A 19,442-nucleotide genomic window follows, 5' to 3' on the forward strand; every position below is an offset into this window, starting at 1 on the left:
CGCGCTCCAAATACCTGTTCGGCTCTACCCACCTGCCGTGATTATGGCTCGTGGCGTCCCACGTAAATCTAGCCGCGGCTCGCGACGGGGGAACCTCGCGCAACCGTCGTGAGAATCCATTTTTCCGCCGGTTGCACTCTCCTTCCGGCTGCCCTCGATCAGAACCCTGTATAGAGCATATAAGAAAATGCAGCCTGCTTCCTTTTTTTTCCTATCGTCCCTCTTTCCCCCGGATCGAAAGAGGGACACCGACTCTTCCTCAATTACATCCTAAGTGGCTTAACAATTTTTTTTTTACTAACACCAGAATATAAGTCGGTATAATACAAGTATGTACGACGACCAAGAATTAATAAGAAAAGTGAACGTATATATAAAATGTTACTGTTCTTTAATATAGTCTTTCTCTTTCTTATATAGTATAAAATATACCTCTCTCTCAATCAATATTTTACACAAAATTTTTAAGCCACATACATGGATGTTATAGAGAAATTCTGAGACATTCTTCAAGATCCCTCGATCCCAACGTCGGTTATACAATTTCGATAAGGCGCGATCGAATGCAATCTCTTATTGCACGATAACGTTATAATGAATAGCACTCCGACAGCATTGAGCTGCAAGCATATTACACAGAAATATAAAATACCAATTTTGCGTCAGTATAATCTCTTCATAGTTTGATAAAAAAATAAAGCAGCTGGCATTAATAATTGTAATAATTTTGACGTGTACAAATATTCTACTGTAAATACAATCTATTAAAAAAATTCATAACAGAGATCTGTATTCTCCAATCGAGGAAAATCGATCGCACGTGACGCGAAGGACAAATCTGGAATTCATATGCGGCGTAAGAGATGCCGCGAGATATCTCGATCGTATAGGGGAGACCGGGGCTAAGCCGACAGTATTTTTTCAAAGGCAATTTTTAATATTTAATTAAAATTTTTAGGCAAAATATCAATGGTATATATTTAAAGAGTGTTTCTTCAGGTACAAAATTGATTCAGGAAGTTTTGCTGTACGTCGCTTTGTTTTGCCGCCAGGAAAGGAAAAGTGACGCGAAGACAAATTTTCAAATTGAAAAATGCCGGGGTAAATTCGACACTTTGCCTGATCGACACAATTTGATCTGGAACTTATATTTTAATTGTCTGAAACTAAATATACATTTGTTTATCGCGTATTTAGAAAGTACAAAAATTTGGAATTAAGTAAAACAATCATTGGAAATAATGAGAACAAAAATGGTTGAACATTCAATTATTTTCATCTGAACTCATGTCTGAAAAACAATTTATGCAAGTAAATTCGAAATTGCACGTGCGCACACATTTGTCATGGGCCATATGCTGCATTACAAGCATCGTTTATTATTGGGAACCAATAAAACAGCGTGTCGACTTAGCCCCTGTCGACTTAGCCCCGAACGTCGTTTTTTACTTAAAAATTTTGAAAATATGCAAAAATTATTATCGGATTCGTATAAAGCATCGAATTTCCCATCAAAATCACTCACCGGTAGATTCGCAAGAGTAAAGCTCGATGAAAGAGTAGACATTTTCGAGAGATCAGAAAAATTACTTTTTACTATCAAAAACGCTTATGTCGCGTTAAAAATTACGCTATAACTCAGAATGTTATACCAAATTCCGTTGACAATACTGGCACATAAAGACGCATTTACAGTAGGAAAGGCAAGTTTCTACGATAGATTTTAATTGGCAAAAAGCCTATAGTGTCAAGTTTGCCCCGCGTTGTCGGCTTAGCCTCGGTCTCCCCTACGGTTCGAGATCGTCGCGGACCATCGATTTCGCGTGTACTCACGGAGCTGGTCGCGCGACACCACGAAGATGCTGTTGATCATCGCAGGGTCGGGAGGAGGTGGTCGTTTTGCAACGACGATCGCGTCGATCGTGTCGGCGCCGGCGGTAGCGAGCGTACCTACGAACGAACGCGGAACTGCAATATGCATGCGTCGCGAACGACAGCCCGCGCGAGACTGCCGAGTGCCGACGGCCCCCCGACGACGACGACGATGCATCCGCATCGTCTTTGGCATTCGGCTTGGATATGGGCAAAGTAGACGGATGGATGGGTGGATGGGATAGATGGATCGATTGACAGACGCCGCGAGGCGCGTCTGAAACGCGCGGGCGCGATTTTTGATCACGTCGAGTACCGTGCGTCGAAATCCGATTAAGCTCCGAGCGACTTCCCTCGGAAATAAAATCTACCGATGAAGTTGACAGATGCCCCCGATCCTGTCCCCTCGAATAAGAAGATTTGATATCTCGCGATATAATACTGTCCTTTCTCGCACCTGAATCTTTTACTTTTTTATTCGCGCCAATTTTCGCGTTGTCTCTTCAACATATACGCTCGATTGGACAGATAAGATTAAGCATTGCGGAAATTAATTTGCCTGGCATAAATTAGAGTAGAAAAGTTAAACGAGATAAATTTTTCAGAAAAATCTGTAGCAACGTCAAGACGTCAAGATGTCTTCCTATATATATTTTGATGCTCAGCTTAGTTCGCGCGTACGGCCATCTTCCATGAAATATGTATGGCGATTTAATTGAGCTAATGGCACGTAAATGAAAAACGCGCGTGAAGCGCTTGTTCGTTCGTTCAATTAAGTATGCTCTTCCCAAAGTGCAATCAGACCTTCGTGGGTTGTATGATGTAATGCGCATTTCTGGACTAGGCCGTGACATTGCATAACGCATTAAATGCGTATCGTAATACGCAAATAGCGCGAGTTATCGATGCACTGGATAATAACACACGTATATACCGTTGCACCTTGTCGTCTCATTGTAATTACAATTTTTTTTACCGGTAGTTACGTGTCTACATTAATGTTCTAATATGCTTTTTTAATACGATACGGCTCGATAGAGCAAGAAAATAATTGATCCACTTCTCGCACAAAACTTACGGCTCGATAGAGCAAGAAAATAATTGCTCTACTTCTCGCTCAAAACTAGATGTGCTTATTTAAGGCTGATAAATCGAATTGTTTAACTGAATTTCCTCTGTTTACAAGGATGTCGAAAAACCTACTTAAATTTAACAATACACTTTTCTGTCAATTTGTAATTAAGCGATTTATTTTTATTCGCGCCAATTTCGCGTTATCTCTTTAACATACGCTCAATTAGACAGATAAGATTAAGCATTGCGAAAATTAATTGGGCCTGCCAAGACAAATTTTTACTTGAATTTAAAATGTCAATGTAATCAGATAACAAAATCTTGACGTTAATTTAATACAGAACAACCTTAATTCCATAAAAGTTTTAATGTCAAGATCAAGATATTCAATGTCGCGGAAAATGTTCCTTCAGAAGAGAGAAGAACGCAGCCGATTGCAAAACGGTCGACGAATACAAGTTCAAGTCCACTGCCGCAACATCCCGTGTCTTCTTAAATTTTCAGTCTTCCGCTTTGCCAAGGAGAACATTGCCAACTCCGTTCGAAAACGTTAGAGAAGTACGCTCTCTGTACCAGGGATCCAGTCCACCGAACGTTCGTTCGTTCTTTATATTTATACTTGAGATGACCGGAATCGGCGATTCGCGCAAAAAATTAGAAATCGACGTGACGCACGCGGAAGAGGACGGGGCAGAAGACACCATACAGACGAAGGGAGACAACAAGCGGAGCGTTTTGAAACGGTACGCGTTTCGTCACGCTATATAGCGTGTGCACCGCGTACGTGCGTCGTCGTATAAATGCAGTCGCTGTAGGAGGGACCGAGACAGAGGCGCAAGGAAGAAGAAGAGGAAGAGAAGAAGCTCGACCGAGGGAGACGAGGAGGGCCTCGACATCGTCATCGGCGCGTCGCGAGAGACCTTGGCGGCCCGAAGAGCGTTACCATTTTCGCGGGGCGTAGTAGCGGCTCGACGCAGGTGTGGACCGATCACGCGGTGCCATAGGAATAAACGCGAGTACAGGGTGGGTCACGAAGGGGCGCGGGCGTTTTCACGCGGGGTGAAACAAGGGCACGAAGGGGTGCGGACGGAGTTCGATCGTGAGACTCGAGCTGACGAATCGTGGGGAAAAAAATTTGTCAATTTTTTTCATCGTGACAGTAACGCTTTACTCGCATCGTTCAATTTAGGTATTGACCTAATACTATAAATACTAATTGTAAGATTCGATCCTAACGTTCGTTTTTTCACATCGTAGAATTTTTCTATTAAATTATTTTCCAGAACGATATTACATCCGTAGCCTTCAGAATTGTGACTTCTCCGAGGTTCTTCGCAACCAACACGATCAATTTACAATGATCGTGGATGACTCATTGTCAACAAAGGTATAATTCTCTTTGGAATGCGCACATTAATTAGAACGTATAATTTCATTAGAAGTGATCTACTTAAATAAAGTACTTTTTAATATAAGTCTTACGGATGTATACAGACAAGGATTCACGCGCGAACGTGGTATCTTCACACACCCCCTCTTTCCCATCGAATGTCGCGAACAAAAATTCACTGTCAGCCAACCCCCCCTCCACTCGTTCGCGTCGCGTATTACGCGTCACCCTGTATTACGCGTCTAGTTTTATTACAAGCCAAACTAGAGCGCGCCGTGCTAAAGATAGGTCGTTGCAGCAGGCAGGAATCGGTGTGCATTACCGGCGCAGGGAACAAGGGCGACCTTGGGCCTTACGAGCTTATATAATGAGGAAACGGCCGATTCGCGAGCTCAGTCGTTTCGACGCGACACGCCGATTGCGATCTGCCGGACACGGAGCACACATCATTTCCGGATGCATTTATCTTTTTCTCTCTCCTCGCATGCTCGCGCCGCACCTCCTATATCGATTTCGACACGTATAACGTGCGTCATGTAGAAAGCTCTTCGTGCTTTTTGCGAGAGAATATATACAAATCGCATCGCCGATGCACCGCTAAAACGTTTTCCGCGCCAATTGCAAAAACGTCTAGTTGAAGCGTTAATTTTCTTCGCGCAATTAAAAGCCGGCCGAATTAAAAACGTATAGTCTTCACGCACGCGGAATTTTTTCTCTTCGCTGCGAAATTAATTTTCGTTCCATCGCGATCGGATGAGGTCGCGCTCCGCGATATCGGAAACTTCCGCGAGGTCGTTGCTGAAAAATGCGAGCGAGACGTCGCTCGAGATGGTAGCCGCACTAGCCGCGCGATCGGAAAAATATAAGTGCCATTAAAGGAGCGCGAGCGCGCGCCGCTCCGACTGATCGACTGACCGGCGGCCGCGGTGGGGATCTCGTCTCGACGCGGAAAATCAACGTCTCGTCTTGGCAGAAACGGAGGTATAGCCCGTGGGTGGCGGCGGCACGACCGAGATCATCGCCGAGGTTCTTCCGCTTTTTTGACAGATGCGAGCGTCAGTGCCGCGCGACGCGTCGCAGTGCCTGTCGTCGAGCGAGGAGGTCGGGCATAGTTCGCGACATTGTTTACGCAGTGTTCGCTCGTTCACGGTGAGTTAATGCGAGAAGAGATATGGATCCGTGTATCGACGTTTTGGATAATTCTGTCACGATTATCGCTGTTAAATATTGAAGGATAAAATTTTAAATATCTCAACCGCCATCTGTGTCGAAATTTATTATTTTAACAAAACAGTGTTATTTTAACTTCATTGGTTTAGCTAAATTAATATGTCGTTTTAACTAAATTGGTTGAGTGGAAGCAGTGGCGACCTAAATGGTCAAGACCGAGTTAAATAAAATATAATTTGACACTGCGCGAATTTAACAGAGTGTGCCGAGGATATCTTCTAAAAAAAAAACTCAGTTATCTCTTACGGAAAAAGAAACATTTGGATTTAGTATCTCATACAGGCTCATCTAACGTAGATCAGTTTCTTTTCCCGATGTGCGTTTATTATTACAGTTACGTATTGCGATTTCAAAATGCCATTTCGTAATCTTTACTCAACTGCTAAATGATAATAACGAATGTGTTAAGATCGGAAGACGGATTCGTGCGGGGCTGATTTCGCATTGAGCGCGTGAGTCTGTTGAAAAGCAAACTGAATAACGCGACCTTGATTTTCTTTATTATGGTCATGCATACGAGATCGCATCTGCTATGCAGACTAAGCCCATTAGATATACAAAAAAAATCTATTTGACTCTTTCAGTTTGCTCCGTGCAAATGACGTTACGTAAAGCGCACGTTGGATAAAATATCTTCGACAATGGGTACCGTAAAGTCCGGATTACTTTGTAATGACATTGAGCGTTGCGTCAAACGCAACGCGAAAACTCCGCGGCGAAACGAAAATTTTGGCATTAACCACGGTGCACTTAACGTGCATCAACACTTTAGGTCCGCATTTATTCTCTGACCGTGAGATCATCGCGAAACTTATTATAACTGGCGCAATACGTAAATGTAAATAAAACCCGTACACGATGATTTATGCCGCTCGAATTATTTCACGCGATCCGTTGCTATTCTTCGGCGCATTTAAATGTCAAGATATTAATCTGTTTCGCACGTTTCCAGGGCTGAAACGATTTCGACGAGCCACAAAGTGAGCGGGAGAGATTGCGCATTACCAGTACGAGTTTCCAGGTAGAGGGATGTTTACTACATTTCCAATATCATGAAAGCATTCATATCTCGCTTTGAATACTGACAATGAGTATTTCTGTGTACCAATTGCTAAATAATATAATAATAAGTTAAAAGGGCAATTATACAGTTTTCTGATATCATTAAATAATCCGTAATAAAAGTATTAATTTTGAAAGTTTCCAAAGCATGGCGAGTTACATGTTACATTCACGCACACTCGCGTCATATACTATATTTGGTTTATATACACTGATTGACATTTTATGTAACATATTAATTTTATGTCGCGTACACCGATTTGAATATATGATTGTGAGAGTAAACCGTCAATATACATCACGTTAAAGACCGTTCCCTCTTCCGCAGGTGACCCACTGGCACCGCGACCGCAAAGAAGGATGGTCAATTCGATATTGCTGCTTTGGGCGTTGGTCGGCCTAATTGGCCGAGCGCACGGCAAATGCAGCTTAGCGCCGATCGCCGACAACGATCGGTCGATCGCCTACGCGTGCATCCACGGCGACCTGAACGACCTCAACGAGCTGCCCGGCGAGACCGAGTGGATCGAGTTCTCGGTGTCGCGCTTCCACGCGATCCCCGACGACGCGTTCCGCCGATTCCCGAATCTACGTCGCCTGTCCTTCTACAATTGCCACGTAAACCTGATCGAACCCGCGGCGTTTCGCGGCCTGCACCGGCTCGATTGGCTGATATTCCACGGCACGAGGATCCACGCGGTGAGGTCCGCGTGGCTGCGTCACCTGCCGAATCTCAGACGACTGGTCCTGGACAGGTATCATTTTTTCGCACGATCTAATTGAGCTTGGCAAGATTACGGAAAGAGCATATGGCGAGAAAACGCTGCTCGAATGAAAAATATCAAAAGAATGTGACGGAATTCGGAAATGCAAGAAGCTGTAGCTTTTTTCAATGCTAATTCTGCGGAAAGTGCGCCATTTTTATAAAATAATTGCGATTTAGAAATTAATAATTTTATTACTATCACCTTTTCGTTTTATTTTACCCGTGGCAATCGACGCCACTCTCGTGATTCAATGCAAAATGTCATCGACGATATTGTCCTGCATCGCATATACCTATTCATGAAATTCGAGTACACCGATAAGATCGAGGCCACGCGTGCAGCAGCTTATATAAAGCGTCAGTTATACATTCGGTAATGTCGATGACCCAGTTATTCATTACACCATTACGACGGTGACGTCATTCGATGTCCGAATATCAGATATTCTAAACTGATCATTCGGAATTCCGCGATTTGCAGAGATCGTTCAGTGAGTTCGCTTCAAACGTCAAAAATATCTCGAAATCCGAAGAGCCATAAATTTCACTGAAACAATATTTCTGACCTCAATTGTCCCGAGACGTTAATTATTAAAATTCTTATAATTATTAGAATCTTTGACGTCCCCAGCCGCTACTAAGAACGAAAATTGTCTAGTTCGCGAGATGACAAGATCCCTCGTGAGTTTCGGAATTTTTGCGCCTTCTCCTCCCAGTTCTAGAATTACGAGATCGCGAGAGTTGCGCGGAGTAATACGCGCTTGTGTTCACGCACACAGTAAGATAAAGCACGCACGGCGTTTCTCCTTCCAGATGCGGCCTGGTGCACGTCGAGCCCGACGTTTTTCGCACGTTACCGCGACTGGAGACCCTGGACTTGCGCGACAATGACCTCGATTGTCTGTCGGTGGAGGAGCTGTCGCATCTGACCGCGCTCAGGACCGTGCGCATCGACGGCAACCCGTGGCTGTGCGACTGCCGGCTGAGAATGGAGAGGTTCTTCCGCGAAAGATCGATCATTCAGGAGATAGAGTGCAGATTTCGACCGAGAATCTGCACCGCGTACCGTAATCCGCAGTGCATGACGCAGATCGAAATCCCGCTTCCTCCTCCGACGATAACCATCGAGCCGATAGGAAATCTCCAGGTAACTCGATTGTTTATGATATAACACAGCTCAAACGTTTTATCCTATTTATACGCTTTTGAGCGCTCTTCTTTTTGCGTATGTATAAGTCAGTTTTTGTTTTAATCCTTTCGTTGCGGGAATTTTTAGCCCACAGGCGCCAACAGCAATGAAAAGATTAACGTTTCAGGTCAATTCGAATTGAATCAGAAATTTCAGATCTTTGTGAAGACAAATTGTCAGAAAAATATCGCGAGCTTCCTGAATATATATAGGTAACCCTCGAGTAACACGATTTATTAGTTACGTATTGAAAAGAATGCAATTTAAAACTCCAGATCCGTATAAAATTGCACATTTAATTCCAAGGGATTATTAAAAAAAAAAAGGAAAAAAAAACTTTCAAAAAGTAGAGTCATCACAATTTTTTACCTTGCTACTCGAGCCTCCGTGCAATTCAAGTACCGTGTTATTCGAGGGTTACCTGTATATCGTCCGTCTCGCGCGATCCGGAATGAGCTGCAGCCGCATATCGAGCACCGATATACCGGCAAGTAAGGCAATACGGCTCGAGTCGAGCTGCGTTGTTTTTCCAAGTATCGCGTTTCGGGGAGTCGCACCGCGGGATCGCGGGATGAAGCAGAAACGCCTCGATTATAATTACGTATCCGATAACATCATCGCACAATGTGTCTCACCGCGCTCTGTGATTTCTATCGCCTAAAAAGCAGCCCGGCCTTATCGCGCGCCTATCACGGGCGAAAGTCGAAATTTAATGCCAACGTTTGCGCGTGATAGCTAATTAAGGATGTAATTGCGCGGTCTAACGACCGTGTAATGTCGTTAGTCTCGGCGCTCTTAATTCCAAGCGTTATACGCACGCGAAGGAAAGCCAAGCGCGCAAATAATTATTTAATTTGATACGACCATCAATGCGAGATGCCATAAATGGGTGTAAATCGGTGGCATTTCATTAGAAGTGATTGAAGTCTTTCGTAGCGTGAAAAATCGGGCTTTCACATCAAATCAATTTAAATCCTTTTAAGCAAGTTTAGATCCTTTATATAATCTTATAGGCTTTACACATCATATATGTATAATTAGAATACTTATTCATTATACGAGCGCCACTTTCATTTTTTTTTTCTACTTGAAAGTACAGCGATTATTAACCTACTTACACTTTTTTGAAGTAATTAAATTTACTGTTGTATATATTTATTTATTTTAGAAGTAAAGCTCGAATAAAATTTACCGTTATATATATGTATATAGTATATATATTTATTTATTTTAGAAATGGTGGCCGTATAATAAATAAGTACCAATCACAGCAAGAATTATTCTCTTCGATCATTTCGATCGATTTGCAAACTGCCATTTAAAAAAATCCCAAACATCGTTATGATCGCAAACTTGGCAATTTCCAAAAATAGTTTAAGCATTAAAACAATATAAATAAACAGAGCTGGCGAACAAGCAAGGGTAATAAACTATTTACATAACTCGCCGCATGTACATACACGAATAAAGGGACGTAAGCGAGTCTTTTGTATGCGGCGAGTTATGTGAATAGTTTATAATTTCTGTGAATTTTTTTTATCTATATATCGATGTAGGACTTCAGTATTTCCGTTAATTATTTAATTTTCGTTAAACGATAATTGTTTATTACACTGAAGGCTATATTTAGGGCCGAAACGTTTATATATATGTTTTGAATTTATAATATAATATTTTTAGCACACAGACCTTGCTTGTTCGCCAGCCATGTGTATTTAAATTGTTTTATATCAAGCGAACATGATTAACTGATTGTTTCAGCATTAAACTTTATAAAAAAAAAACACACAATAGAAATTTCCGCTCGATGCAGCAATACCGCAGAAAATCTCACGCTTGCTTCGAAAGAAACAATGGATACAATTTTATACAACTTCTCGCTACGTACTAAACAATTTTTAAAAATAATTTGATTTAAAAAATTGTTACTTTTAAAATTGATTTAATTTTTTTAATTCGCTTTTTTGCTGCTCTTCACTATTTGTGAGTCAAAATTGCCGTTGTGTGTGTGTGTGTGTGTGTGTTAGGGAAATTATATTCAGTAAACAAACAAACTCTCACCCTATTATCGGTGGACGGAGCGGCGTGCTCGGTAGCACCGCGGACCACCCTCGCTTGTCGTCCGGCATCCCCTCGGGCGTCGTTGTCCCCCTTCGACGGCTCCTTCCGGGCTCCGGCTCCAGCGGCGACGCGCGGCCTCGCCTCGCGGGCGCCGAAAACCACGCGCGAAAACATGCGAACGACGCGAGCGGAGGAACGTCCGCACACTCGGGCGACGCGCACGTCGCGCACTCGGGTCCGCTGCTCCGGCGAAAACCGCGCGCGACATATGGCGGACGGACGCGCGTGAGTCACGTGATCCGCGCGACGCGATTGTTCGCGGTCGCCCGACTTCCCCTTCCGGCCTTGCCGGTTCCCCGGGGGGGGGGGGAGGCGGTTACCGGCCCGCACGCGATCCTCGAGCGACGAGCGACGGTCTCTGGCCGACGCGACGCGCGTCCGATCCGCGCCGGGTGTAGAAACCCGGAGAACGATCGTCCTCGGGACGGAACGCGACGCGACACTCGCGAACGGACACCGGCCGACACTCGAGCTCGCGCAAGCCGGGTCACGTCAGTCACGTGACTCCCGGGGCTGTTGCCCCGATTGGCTCTCGCCGTGGGCCGTGGGATTGAACGAAAAATCGCGCGCTCGCTGCGCAATCGACGCGCCGCGGCCGATACGAGTCACGTAGGAGGCAAAGGTTACCGTCCGCTATCGCCGTTATGACGATCGCGATTAGAGCTCCGCAACTCCGCACAGTCGTTGTCGATAGCCGTTCACCAATGACACCAATCTGCTCCGGAAAATTCGCGAGAGCGAAACTCCGGAGTCCCGATATTCCGGCTGTCGCCGATGTAGCGACTGAAGATCGTGTATAGCGTCACAAAACGGAATTTGGCAATAAAATAACACGAACTGGTAGACGTAACCGGTGCGATCAGCGCATATCGGCACGAGCGAGCACGCTCACCTTTGTCGCGATCGCGATTGCAATCACGATCGCGCGATCCCGGATTATCTAATCTCGCTCGCTCGTATCTTTCTCTCTTCGCGCAGGAACGTCCCGGCAACCGCTTCCAGACGAGCGCGCTGACGTCGCTGGACCGCCTGCCGGACAGGACGACGTGGATCCAGATCACGGGGCTGCGGATCGACCGGCTGCCCGCGTACGCGTTCTTCCGCTTCGGCAACAGCCTGCGCAGCTTGGAATTGCACGATTGCGCGATCGGCACGATCGAGCCGGGCGCGTTCGCCGGTCTGCATCAGCTGCAACGGCTCGCGCTCGTCGGCAACCGGCTGCCCGCGGTCGCCGCCCATTGGTTCGGCGATCTCGTCGCGCTCCGCCAATTGGTGCTCGAGCGCAACGGCGTCGAGCGCGTCGAGCCCGGCGCGCTGAGCCCGCTCGCCGGCAGCCTGCGCCATCTGGACGTGCGGCACAATCGGCTGCGTTGCCTGCCGTTGGAGGAGCTGGCGCACCTGCGCCACCTCGAGCGCCTCGAGATTGTCGGTAACCCTTTGTCCTGCGACTGCCGCAGGAATCTGCAGAGATACCTGACCGACCGCAACGTGGGATTCGAGATCACCGGTCGCTGCTACGAGGAGAACGAGGTTGTCGAGCCGATCGACGTGTGGCAGCACCCGGATGTGAGTGGCGGCACTCGAGAAAAAAAAATCTAATTTCCATTAATTTCTACCAATATTAACTTTAATCGATTTAACTTACTTTTTCTAACTTTTATTTTCGTTTAACTTTTTATTCTTTTCTAATTCTTAGAACTATAAGTTCGATGTTCTCCCTTATGAAGTTCGAACTGAAAACGTGCGGTTTTTACACATCTGTAAAGGGTCTTTACTGACCCTTCTGGTCCTTTTAGACCGGAAGACTCTTTTAACCTTCTTCTCTTGGGAAAGTTCAAATTAGTAAAGATTTTTCTTAAGTATTTTTTTTTTTATTCTTTAAGCAGTCATTATTTGTCAGAAAAATACTCGGAATGTTACAAAAAATTGTGCATTAAAGGGTTAATATTACTATATATATATATATATATATATATATATATATATATTGACCCTAATAATATTAATTATATAACTAACAATTCGGTTTTAACATAAATTTTTTTTATTAAGCGGTCTGATAGATATCATGGCTTCATACTTTCTTTGTAAACTTTTTGAATTTTTGCAATATCTTCAAAATTGAAGAAAATATAGTATGTTTGTTGTGACGTCATACCTTTTGAAGTTGCCGTCATCAAAAAAACTTTAGCAAGCTATAACTTTCTCAAATTTAGATTTTTTTTCGAAAAGTACTAAAAATCGGCTTAGATTCTTTACATTAATTATGGATACCGCTTAATAAAAAAAAATGTTAAAACCGAATTAATATTATATTAAATTAATATTAACAGTTAATAAAATACTGTGTACTACATCTATTCTCATTTTTTTAGACCTCGGTGACCGGCCACGTGTATTGGACCACTTTCGACGACACTCTGAGCCAGAGAAACATCACCGTGATAAAGCCGATCGTCGAAACTCCCACGGAGAGACCGCCGCCTCGCACGGGTACTTGCGTGCGAGACAGAACCCAAATGTCGCGACAGGTTTACACCTGCAGCGGCATCACTTCGATGGACGAACTGGACGTTTTACCTCGCTCGGTCCACGCGATTCGCATCGTCCTCTCGAACCTGAAGACGATCTCCGCGCGAGCGTTCGCCCGCTTCGACGGCTGGTTGTCCAGACTAGAATTACGCGACTCCGGCATCGAGACGATCGAGCATCGCGCCTTCGTCGACCTGTACAACTTGGAGCACCTGTCGCTGCACAGCAATCACCTGAAAACGGTCACGTTCGAGGCGTTGGAGGGCCTGACGAATCTGCGGCACCTGGACCTCTCGCGCAATCACATCTCCCGGATCCCCAACGAGGTGTTCGACGTGGTGCCGCAACTGTACAGCCTCGACGTGTCCGAGAACTACATGAACTGCCTCGGCGTGGAACACATGGCGCGTAAAATGCCGCATCTCTATTCGCTCAAGGTGTCGGGCAATCCGTGGAGTTGCCTCTGCGGCACCAAGCTGGCCAGTTTCCTGGACTCCCGCGGAATACCGTACCATCGCGAGTCTTTGTTCGACGTGAACGACGACTGTTACGTCACCGGATTTCCGGCGACACCGCCCACCACGGTGGTGACTATCCCGTGGACCACCACGACCGAGCCACCCTCGATCGGCCTCTTCAACGAGACGCTCGAGGGTTCCTGCGCCCGAATTCCCGAGTCCACGGAACCGCGGTATCGTTGCGTGGGTGGTAATCTGCTGATGCTGAAAAACGTGCCACGCGACGCTGTTTACATCGAATTCTACGAGGGTCATTTGCCCGTTCTCCCGACCGGTGCTCTCTACAACTTTCGAAAGTTGCAAGAGCTGATCATCAGGAACTGCGGCCTGAGGACGATTTCACCCGGCGCTTTCAAGGGTCTGGATTCCCTGGAACGGCTCACCGTTCGGGGTAACCCGCTGACGTCAATCGAGGCGAACTGCTTCAACATAGAACGTCTCGAGCGGCTGGATCTGCGCGGTAACTCGATCCGCTACGTCGCACCCGGCGCATTCCGTCAACTGCGCAGGCTGGTCTACCTGAATCTCGAGGGCAACGATCTGCGGTGCATCTTTACGAGCGATTTTCAGGACATGCCGAATTTGCACATCGTCGAGTTCGCCGGCAACCCCCTCAAGTGGCGATGCCGCATGGACCTGGAGCAGTTCCTCGAGACGCGGAAGATCAAGTTCGTCAAGGTGGAGAACTCGTGCGAGGGCAAGAAGATCATGAGGAACCTGCTCTATGAGAATCGAACCGTCGAGGTGGAATGTCCGCCCGGCTGCTCGACGGCCAGCAACGTCGAGCTGAGAAAGAACCCGATGTTGTTTGTGGCATTTGTATTGTTCTTCGCGATACATTAGTCATTCGGCAAATAAAAGTAAAAATTAGAGTCAATTTACTCAAAGATCCCGTTTTATCGATAGACGAGATAGTTTTTTAGGTTTATCCGTCAATGTTAAACAATGATATTTCGGTAAAGTATACAGATGCGAGTGATTTTTGGTAATCAACGGAGTTCTGAGAGTGAAGTTATTTTTGCAGTAGGCGAGGATAGATTTGGTATTGTTAATGTTGTCATACAATGTGTTCATATCGTGAAAAAGCGCTTATAAACTAATAAATACGTATATTTATTTTTGCGAATGCATATATATATAAACTTAAACCCTTCGGAGTCCTTGTAATATTAGATTAATTTAATTATGTTATTAGATTAACATCGTATATAGGGAGATAATGCTTCTTAAGTACAATTAGGTTGTTAGGTCGCTTAGATTAATGGTTAGTACCTGTTTGTCGCACACAGAATAATTACGAATATCATAGCAGATTATAAATCGCGATGAAAATGCGATCTGAAATATCAATGAGAATTCGTGCAGAAGAGGCAACCTCGTCCAAATCTAATTGTATAATTCGATCTCCCTAATCAGTCTCTTTTTCTACGTGTTAAATAAAATAAAAAATTAATAATTATATTTATATAAATTAATGATTAAGTTAATTGGATGTTTTGGTTGGTCAACCATATACTGCCGGCAGGGACCATCAATAAACGATCATCCCGGTTACAAATGTAACGAAAAAAAATTACATTGTACATTGCGTTGTAATAAAGCGTATACGTCAATAACGACAGTAAATACATTCACGTGCCATAAAGATCCGTACTAGTGCGACGTTAAAGTACTTCTTGTGTTCATTTTAATATAAAAGAAACGATTGTATGTACATAATATATTCACCGTCAGGATTGTAACGAGCTATTTGTTACTAAGGTATAATCAGTCTTAATAAAGATTTATTTTGTGCAACAATTATCCGTTCACTTTCGTCACTTTTTCTTTATTTCAACTCCCTTTTTATATTTATAATTATTTATGCCTTTTTTTGGATTTGTTTTAATATTGTCGTGTTGAAGGCTACGAAAGTATTGATCGTTATTGTTTAACTGTACCTTTAAGGGGATCCTAATAATAAAGCCGTTTGTAATACCGGCTTTTTTTCTTAGCACTAATCTTTTAATTGGCTTTATAGAAATGCAAAATTCTTGTCTAGAATTAAAGTACGCATCAAAATCTAGGTCACGGTGATCGACGTTATATCGAAAACGAGAAAAAATTAATATTTTTGTTAATTTTTGGTATACGCGACGACAATGTTTGCTTTGTACAAAATTTCCACAATAAATATCCACAAAATTAGACCGGCATGACCTAGGGACAACATTTAAGAACAATATCGTGCAATTAGATCTAAGATTGAAAGCCTAGAAAAAAAGATTAGTTTAAATAAACTTTTATATGTGCAAAAGCACATTCAGGTTGACATTGCGTGTAGCGAGAGATGGCGCGGCACGCGAAACAAGGACAGCGGTCTCTCGTTAGACAAGGACAGATATAGATATATGACATAGAAAACAGGATTAGAAATGTTGACATTATTACCGACGTCGAGGAAGTTCAGCCTACTTCACTTTAGGGTCCCCTTAATACTCGTGTTAAATATAGGGGATTCCAAGTAGCCCGGCTAGCTCAGTCGGTAGAGCATGAGACTCTTAATCTCAGGGTCGTGGGTTCGAGCCCCACGTTGGGCGAATTTATTTTTTAATTTTTTTCGTGATATATTAAAATTAGATATTTATAAAACTTCGATAAAAGAACTATTAAATGGAATAGGAATAAATACCGAATATAATTTTTAGAAATATAAAAGAATATATATGAAATATATCTAAAGAAAAGAATTTATATAAAATTATACATAATTAAAATAAGTTACGCATAAGTATAAAGAAATTTACAAAAAAATATATAAATAAAAACAAAACAATAACTTTCGTCGCCAGTAGATAATTCAAAACAAAAGTACTTTTGTTATATAAATAAACTTTTTGTATGTCGAGAGTAAAAGAGAACCCCTCACTAGCAGAACGTGGTTTCGATCCACACGGACCTCTGGGTTATGGGCCCAGCACGTTTCCACTGCGCCACTCTGCTTCTTGAGGGACCTTCCTCCAAATTTTTAATATCAACATCGCAATATATTTCTATTTAAAAAGTACAATAATTTAGTTATAATTTGATTTTTTATCCTTTATATATTGATAATAATAGTTTAATTAAATTAACTTGGCACTAATATTTTTTACAGCTATTTTTAAACATAATTTTTTATTGTTAATAAATTTGTTTTTTACTGTCTTGTTTGTTTATTGCTTTAAGAGTATGATTAAAAGTTATGCCACTATAAAATTGTTATTGTCGTCACGAAAGGCACACTCTCGAGACATTCCCAGAATGCTTTTAAACGAAAGGCATATTATTTTAGAAAATCGAAAAGACAAGAAATCTTATCTACAGTATGTACAAAATGTAAAAATAAAATATGAAAATATAAGATAACCGCGCGAAACGTAAAACGACGTCAAACTGATAACAAAATGATGACTGATAAAATGATGCAATAATTTCGAAAAACTAGAAAATCTGGGAAAAAAAAACATACTTATATGTGTTATTATAGGACTATAGATATCTTAATTCGTGCCTTTCTTTAAAAGTCTCGCATTTCTGTTTAAGAAATCATTAGTCACAGTTCATAGTTTGCTGCACGTAGAAGAGCGGCACGGTCGTCTTTATTCTACACAATCGCCAATTGAAAGAGCGCGACCGTCGTTTCTCTCGAGATTTCAAGAGAATGAGCAATCCTACCAATATAAGTCCGTCACCCAGTCCCGTGACTCACGCGTAACAGGCCCGGGCGAGGCATCAACGAGACTCAACAAGCACGAACCTGCACCGCCTGCACGGTCTCGTCTATATAGCTGAGGAATGCTCGCGGTACCGGATGCCACGTGTGTGTCCGCGTAATCGCGCCGACCTGACGCGGGCAATCGATAAAAAGACGCTAACAAAACCCCGCGAAGGCCGCGCGCGAGCGTAGCGCACACAAACGCGCATCTCCTTCGCGACGCGCGTGGCAACGTCACGCGGAAAACGAATAGTATGAATAATCTGCGGCGCGTTGAAGAATTTTCGCTCGCCGACCGATATTCGCGCACGTAAAAGGTTACACGAACGTTTTTATCGCATCCGTTATATTCTATTGAGAAAAAAACGACCGGAAATCGGAACTGATATACGGCGATCTCTAGCTCGGTGAATTATCGATAACGCGGAAATAAAATACGATCATCGCGGCCGAGTGTCCCGTTTTCGTTCGCCACGAATAGACGGAGGTATTTCCGTTCGTTCGATAGAGTTTGAATTCAGCGGAATTACATAACGGATTGCATCCGCGATCCCGCGAGTCTTTTTCTTTTGAGCGACGACGTCCATATTCGCGCGCCCTTACGCGCGAGCTCTTCGAAACAGCTCGACCAATGAGAGATCGAGTTAAATAATCGGAATATGGTCCGTTTACAATCTGCAAAACGGACAAACCTAATACGGCACAGAGATTTGCGTTTATTTATCGTTTACCAACAAGAACCATCTTGAATAACGTTGAGAAATACGACTGTTGTAAAAAAGGTGCGAGCGATGCCGCGATGCTGACAGAATTTAGGAATTTATGATATAACGTGTGTACACACGCTTGTGGAAAATAAATAACACATTAGCGGCCTGTCCTTTTATTGTAGCCAATAAAACACAGATGGCGCCGGCACACATACACAATGCCGTTCGATACGCCCGCGACAGGAAGCCGGACGCGGGCAGACCTGATGCGAATTATCGATTTGCGATTGGGAACAATCTTAAATTCCTCCCGGAAGAAACTTCCGAAACGTTTATCTTGACCGAGGAATCATTCCCGTCCTGCTTTTTCCAGCTATTTTCTATTTCGTCGCGAATCTGACGCCTGATCTCCGCCGCGATTCGCAAGCTTGATTTACGTAGTGATGCTTGCGTTACGGTCGGCGGCCATGTTTACCGAGGGAATGATGAATGATGCAATCAATGACGCATCTCGAATAATTGGCCACCGTTCGATTTCCGAACGGTGCGGAACCGGGCTTCCCGGGGGCCGATTTGTTCGCGCTGCCTCGCGAACGTCGAGCGTCGAGGATCGAAGTCCGAAGCCCGGCGGATCGGCGACGCGCGCCCTGGGAGAGTCATCGCGCGCGTTCCCGCGCGGACTTTAATCCGTCGGGTCGGGCGAAAGTCGCTACACAGCTGGTGAGAGCTATTTTGAACGGCGCGATGCGACGTTGCCACGTCGTCGTCCGCCGTGCGCCGTGTCCGCCGCTCGTCGTCGTGGCGATCGAACAAGTTCAAACACGTGCCCCACACCGTGTGTTTTGCTTGCTCGGCGTAGAGAGATAACCGCGCCGCGCGCGCGCCACGGCAAAACGACGGCGACGGCACGTTCAGCACTTTTCGGTTCGCCGGATCGCTCTCTCGGCTCGTTTTTAGGCCTTTTGCGCCGTGCCAACGGGGTCGCCGTTTTCGCTGCCAACAATAAGATTCAAGATTTCAACTTCCCTGCGTTGGACAACCGCGAGGGATCGTTGAGAAAGGGGAGGGATGGAGGGATAAGCCGTGTGAAATATCCGAAAGCGGATATGTATCGAGAAACCCGAGACTCGAATTTTAAATCGCGCTGGAAACGTCTCTGGGAAAGATTAACGGACATGACACGATGCGAACGTAGACGTAACACGATTCCCGAACGAATTTCAAAATTCGCTCGGGGATCGA

The 19,442-nt window shown here is 44.2% G+C and overlaps 2 protein-coding genes and 1 non-coding gene across 7 annotated transcripts in view; 2 read left to right on the forward strand and 1 right to left on the reverse strand.

Moving 5' to 3' along the window:
- LOC143899679 (cytospin-A) overlaps positions 1-11,141 on the reverse strand; it is a 46,589-nt gene extending 35,448 nt beyond the window's left edge. The window contains exons 1-3 of one of the 4 annotated variants that reach the window (XM_077410142.1): positions 4,693-4,829; positions 1,834-1,950; positions 33-166 (exon numbers count right to left, since the gene is read on the reverse strand). Coding sequence is in view for 2 of the 4 variants with exons in the window: in XM_077410139.1 (XP_077266265.1) it covers positions 10,645-10,818 (174 nt within the window). In the remaining 2 variants the exon portion in view is untranslated. Of the gene's footprint in view, positions 1-32; positions 167-1,833; positions 3,052-4,692; positions 4,830-10,644 lie in introns of those variants that run through there. The other 3 variants (XM_077410139.1, XM_077410145.1, XM_077410143.1) reach the window with 3 other exon arrangements.
- On the forward strand, positions 3,578-15,557 carry LOC143899682 (uncharacterized). Of its 2 annotated transcripts, XM_077410151.1 has the most exons (8): positions 3,578-3,689; positions 3,762-4,135; positions 4,230-4,333; positions 6,519-6,587; positions 6,957-7,383; positions 8,208-8,541; positions 11,683-12,270; positions 13,080-15,557. In XM_077410151.1, exons 5-8 carry the CDS (start codon positions 6,989-6,991, stop codon positions 14,595-14,597), a joined length of 2,835 nt encoding a protein of 944 aa, XP_077266277.1. In that variant the 5' UTR covers positions 3,578-3,689; positions 3,762-4,135; positions 4,230-4,333; positions 6,519-6,587; positions 6,957-6,988; the 3' UTR covers positions 14,598-15,557. The 2 variants fall into 2 exon arrangements, with proteins under 2 accessions (XP_077266277.1, XP_077266276.1); XM_077410150.1 differs by lacking the exons at positions 3,578-3,689; positions 3,762-4,135; positions 4,230-4,333 and adding an exon at positions 4,750-5,485.
- Positions 15,558-16,260: 703 nt separating this feature from the next.
- Trnak-cuu (transfer RNA lysine (anticodon CUU)) lies at positions 16,261-16,333 on the forward strand. Its single transcript has one exon. It is a non-coding gene; the product is annotated as a tRNA-Lys (tRNA).
- Positions 16,334-19,442: the final 3,109 nt, after the last annotated feature.

Source organism: Temnothorax americanus, unplaced genomic scaffold, assembly GCF_048541705.1.
Source record: "Temnothorax americanus isolate GAGA-0224 unplaced genomic scaffold, ASM4854170v1 Scaffold28, whole genome shotgun sequence".
Taxonomy (NCBI): domain Eukaryota; kingdom Metazoa; phylum Arthropoda; class Insecta; order Hymenoptera; family Formicidae; genus Temnothorax; species Temnothorax americanus.